General features: G+C 54.3%; 1 protein-coding gene across 1 annotated transcript in view; it reads right to left on the reverse strand.

Moving 5' to 3' along the window:
* Positions 1-4099, reverse strand: part of Cabp1 (calcium binding protein 1) — a 27266-nt gene that overhangs the window by 22655 nt on the left and 512 nt on the right. Inside the window, exon 2 of the mRNA XM_026785245.1 lies at positions 3875-4099. This exon is cut by the window's right edge and continues 58 nt beyond it. Coding sequence (XP_026641046.1) covers positions 3875-4099 — 225 coding nt within the window. The remainder of the gene's footprint in view (positions 1-3874) is intronic.

Here is a 4099-nt window from a genome sequence, read left to right on the forward strand (position 1 = left end):
ATGGCTTGGCTTTCCCTAGAAAACGCAGCATGACTGAAGGTTGGGGGACTTTATTTGAGAAGCAAAGAACACTTTGTACCCCATTTTGTTGTTGTTGTTTTGTTTTGTTTTTTGTTCATTGAGAGCCCCTGGGCGTCTGGAGCCACACTTTGAACTCTGGATAAAATAACAGGACCAGAGGGATGAGAGGAGAGCTCATCACCGGTTATCCCTGATTAGGGGGAGGCTGACTCTAGGTCTTGATCAGATCCATCATATGAACTTGGGTGACAACCTAGTGCCAGGGCGCTCAGAGTGGAAGCTGGGGTACACAGGAAGGGTGCCCTGTGGATACTTACGACACCTTCCCTTCCCAGCCAGCATGGTGCCACTCAGGTGGCAGGTGCTAGCATTTATTTACTATGTGACCTCTGCAAGCGCCACCCTCTCCAGAGCCTGTGTCCTCATTTCTAGAATGGGGGATGATAACGCCAACCCTCCCAGGTTGCTGTGGAGATAATGAGGACAGACTGATAATTCTGTAGTAGGATCTGGACTGAGGTCTTGAGTACCTCGTTGGTTGTTGGAAACAGCTGTAGGCAAATGCAGACATCCAGACATCCAGAGGATGCTCATCCAACTGACTCAGCCACTTCTCTCATCCATGATTGATGCAAACCACAAGCTGACCTTCTCTTCCCTCATCTCCAGGCCCAGAGGAGAGCTGGTGGGGCAGGAATGAATATTCACAGGCCTTCAAGACACAGGTTTGGTGCGGTTGAACCCAAAGGACCCAAACCATTATGACCCTGGCCTCCTCTTCACCCATACCACAGGAACTAGGAATCCTACGTAACCCGGACACAGGTGACATCAGTCACTCATTCATTCACGAACACTATGATCCTTTTACATGTTGTATATACACTGGGCTTGACCCCCAGGTAAAGAGGGATGCTTCTCTAGGGTGGGGCCAGAGCTGTGGGTTTTATTTGCATTCGCCTCTTCTCGGGCTGAGTGCAAGAGCAGAAACCGTGTCTGTTCGTATCACAGTCTTCCGAGACCCAAAGCCCCGCGTCCTGCTTACTCATTTGTCACACCACGTAGTCTGCCCGGACAGCTGGATGGCATGTCCTTCGCTGGCAGAACGAGGGACGGTTCCCTGGCATTGGGCTCAGAGCCCTTTCCTTCTAAGCCCTTCTCACCCGGCATGGAGGCAGTGTCCCTTACACAGCACTTCTGCAGACAATGCTCTTTTAATGACTATTAATGAGAGCAGTCGCATTAATGCAGGCTGCTCTTTTGCCTGCACTCACTGTGAGCCAGGCCTCTGAGAGCCTTACTTTTGTGTGAGCCTCATCAGAGCCCTGCGAGGTACTGTTTCCTCAGTCTCATTTCTGGATGAAGAAACCAAGGCCATAGAGAGAAGGATGCCAAGGTCACAAATACACAAAGTGGCAGAGGCAGGATCGGAAACAAGGGCTTAACGTCCTCCCAGCCACCACCCCACAAACCTCCCAGCCTCAAAACCACACTATCCCCCTGCAGGCAGCAAATCTTATCTCCCATTTCCCCAAGTGTGGGGAGTCTATCCGGACACCTCTAGTGTGCCTAATCCTGGCTCTCTCTGCTGCTGTAATGACAGAAAGAATGCATCCTGGGAGTTAACCACCATCACCAACAACGGTAACAAACACAGCCGCCGCCTCTGCTCTGCGCCACGCAACGGACTGTGCTCTACACACATGCCTGCGTAAAACATTCAAACCCCCAATTCTTCTCGAGACACTAGGATTGATTTCTATTTTTCAAGTAAATAAAAGCGTCACTGAAAGAAAGCAATTCATTTAAGTCCAAAAAGAAGGTAAAAAATAAAAACGTTAAGATAAGAGGCATGAGCCCTAAACAGAGCCATCTGAAAACGTCTATATTCAGGACCCCATTTTGCTTCCTCCCAGTCCCCACCCTGTCTCTAAGGACAGAAAGGTCAATGCAGAAAAGAGATGGCAAGGGAAGATAATTCCCTTATGTCGCAGGATACTGGGGACTCTGGCACAAAAACTCCGGCTGGTTTTGCTGTCCATGATCACCTGGATGCCTTGGAGGTGTTACCCAGGAAACTCAAATTGAATGTGCTGGGATGGGGGTGGGGGGATTCTGCAGCTCCAAGAGGCCAGAGCCTCCTGAGGGAGGTAGTAAATATTTCATGGGACCTTCCAGCTCCTCCTGACTCAAGTGACCCCGTGACATTTCAGAACATGGGGCTGGAGAATAGTCTCCACTTAATGGCTGGGAAGTCGGAAGAACTGAGTAGCAGGTTGCTGAAGGGGTCTGAGTCCAGATAGGCCCATGCAGGCAAATTTTGCAAGAGTAAGGTCCTTTTTCCCAGATCACTGGCAGTGAGTGAGCCCCTTCCAAACTGCTGTGTTATGGGCTCCAAAACAGCCCAAATCTTGGCTCTGTTTTCCACTGCTCCTTCCTAGTGTGCCACCAATGCCCGGGTGCGGGGGGTATTCAATGCTTGGTAATTGAGGGAACCGCAATCACCCACTAACAAAGTAGCATTTGGGTCGCAACCCAGCCTAGACCCACAGATCAGTCCTAACACGCTACGGTTCCAAGCAACTGCAGTGAACATCGCCCCTCGGCATGTGGCCAGGCGAACTCTCTCAGGGCTCTGCAGCCGAACCTCTACTCCTGAGCACCGCTTCCAGTTCTCTCAGTGAACCGCTAACGAGGGCTCCCTGCAGGAACAAAGCCATGTGCTGCTGGCCCTGTCACACCGGCACAGCAGTCCCGTGCAACCCGAATCCATGCGCAGCTGCCTTCAAGACAGAGCCCCACCTGCACAAGCCACTGCAGAGTAGTGTTTTGAAAAGAAACGAGCAGATCTGAGGCAAAACACACACGGCCTCCTTGTAGTGCTGACTCCACACAGCCAGCCGCAAGCTTGAGGTGGCTTCTCTGCACCACAGAAACGCTTAGACCCCTGCGTCTGAAACCATGCCAGCATTCTGATCGCACCTCTGCAGAACTAACGGCCACGAGTTCCATTCAATTACGGACTCGGAACCAGAGGAAATCTTGGCTTTGCTCAGAAGTCCACAGGTTCCTGGGGCACAATCCCACACCGTAGCCTTGAACTATTGGCAAAGCTGTTTGTAAATGCCCTGCTGGCTGGAATCCTTGCGGGCAAAGGTGTGGGAGAAACAAAGAGGGTCTCTGGTGACCACAGCTCAGCGGCCTCCCTGACCCTAGAATGCATGCCAACTCAAGCTTGTGTTTTCTGGGTTTTATCCCACAACTGTCTTAATGTCATCCAGATGGCATCCCTGGAATACCATCTCTCTTAAAACCCTCTAAAGTTCCAGATGGAGCTGTATCTATGGACAGACCCTCCATGCCTGCCCAGACAGCTCTTCTCCTCCCCATCTTTCTAATCGCCTAACTTTTCTCAGACCTTTGAGGACACTCTAGTTAACGGTTAGCGTCACACATCCACAAGCAAGTCCGAGTACTCCCAGCCCTCCCCTTTACCTCTCAGACCCCAAGCCCTTTGCTCTCTAGGGTCGCCAGAGGCCAGAGCGGGTTGGCACCGCCTGCTCCAAGCACCGCTTGCGAACCGGGGAAATCTCCGGGAGGAGGATTGCGGGAGGTCGCTCTTGCAGGTGCGAAGCAGGCTCGGCTGAGCGACGCCTAGGAAGAGGCCCCGAGTGTGGACAGCGCATAGGGTGCTGAATCAGACACGGGGGTGGAGGAGCACCAGGGCCTCGGGAGGACAAGATGAGTCGTGGTGCGCCCCGACCGGGCAGAGCGAGCAGGGCCAGGGACACGCCGCCGCCGTAGGGTCCCGAGCGCCGGTGCCCCGAGCGCGGGCGAGGGGCGCGGCCCTTACCTGGCCGAAGGCGGAGCTGAGCATGGGGTGCAGTCGGTGGAGGAACGGGTCCGCCTCTGGGGCACCGGTGGGAGCCGGGTCCCCGCGACCCCGCGATCGCAGGGAGCCTCTTAGACCGAGCGCCGGCGCCAGCCCCCGTTCCTCCCCATCGCTCCCGCGGGCCGGCGGCAGCGTCTCCCGGGGCCTGCAGTGCGCCTGGGGCAGCCCACGCCGGCTCCCGCGCGC

The sequence above is a fragment of the Microtus ochrogaster genome, chromosome 2 (genome assembly GCF_000317375.1).
Source record: "Microtus ochrogaster isolate Prairie Vole_2 chromosome 2, MicOch1.0, whole genome shotgun sequence".
NCBI lineage: Eukaryota > Metazoa > Chordata > Mammalia > Rodentia > Cricetidae > Microtus > Microtus ochrogaster.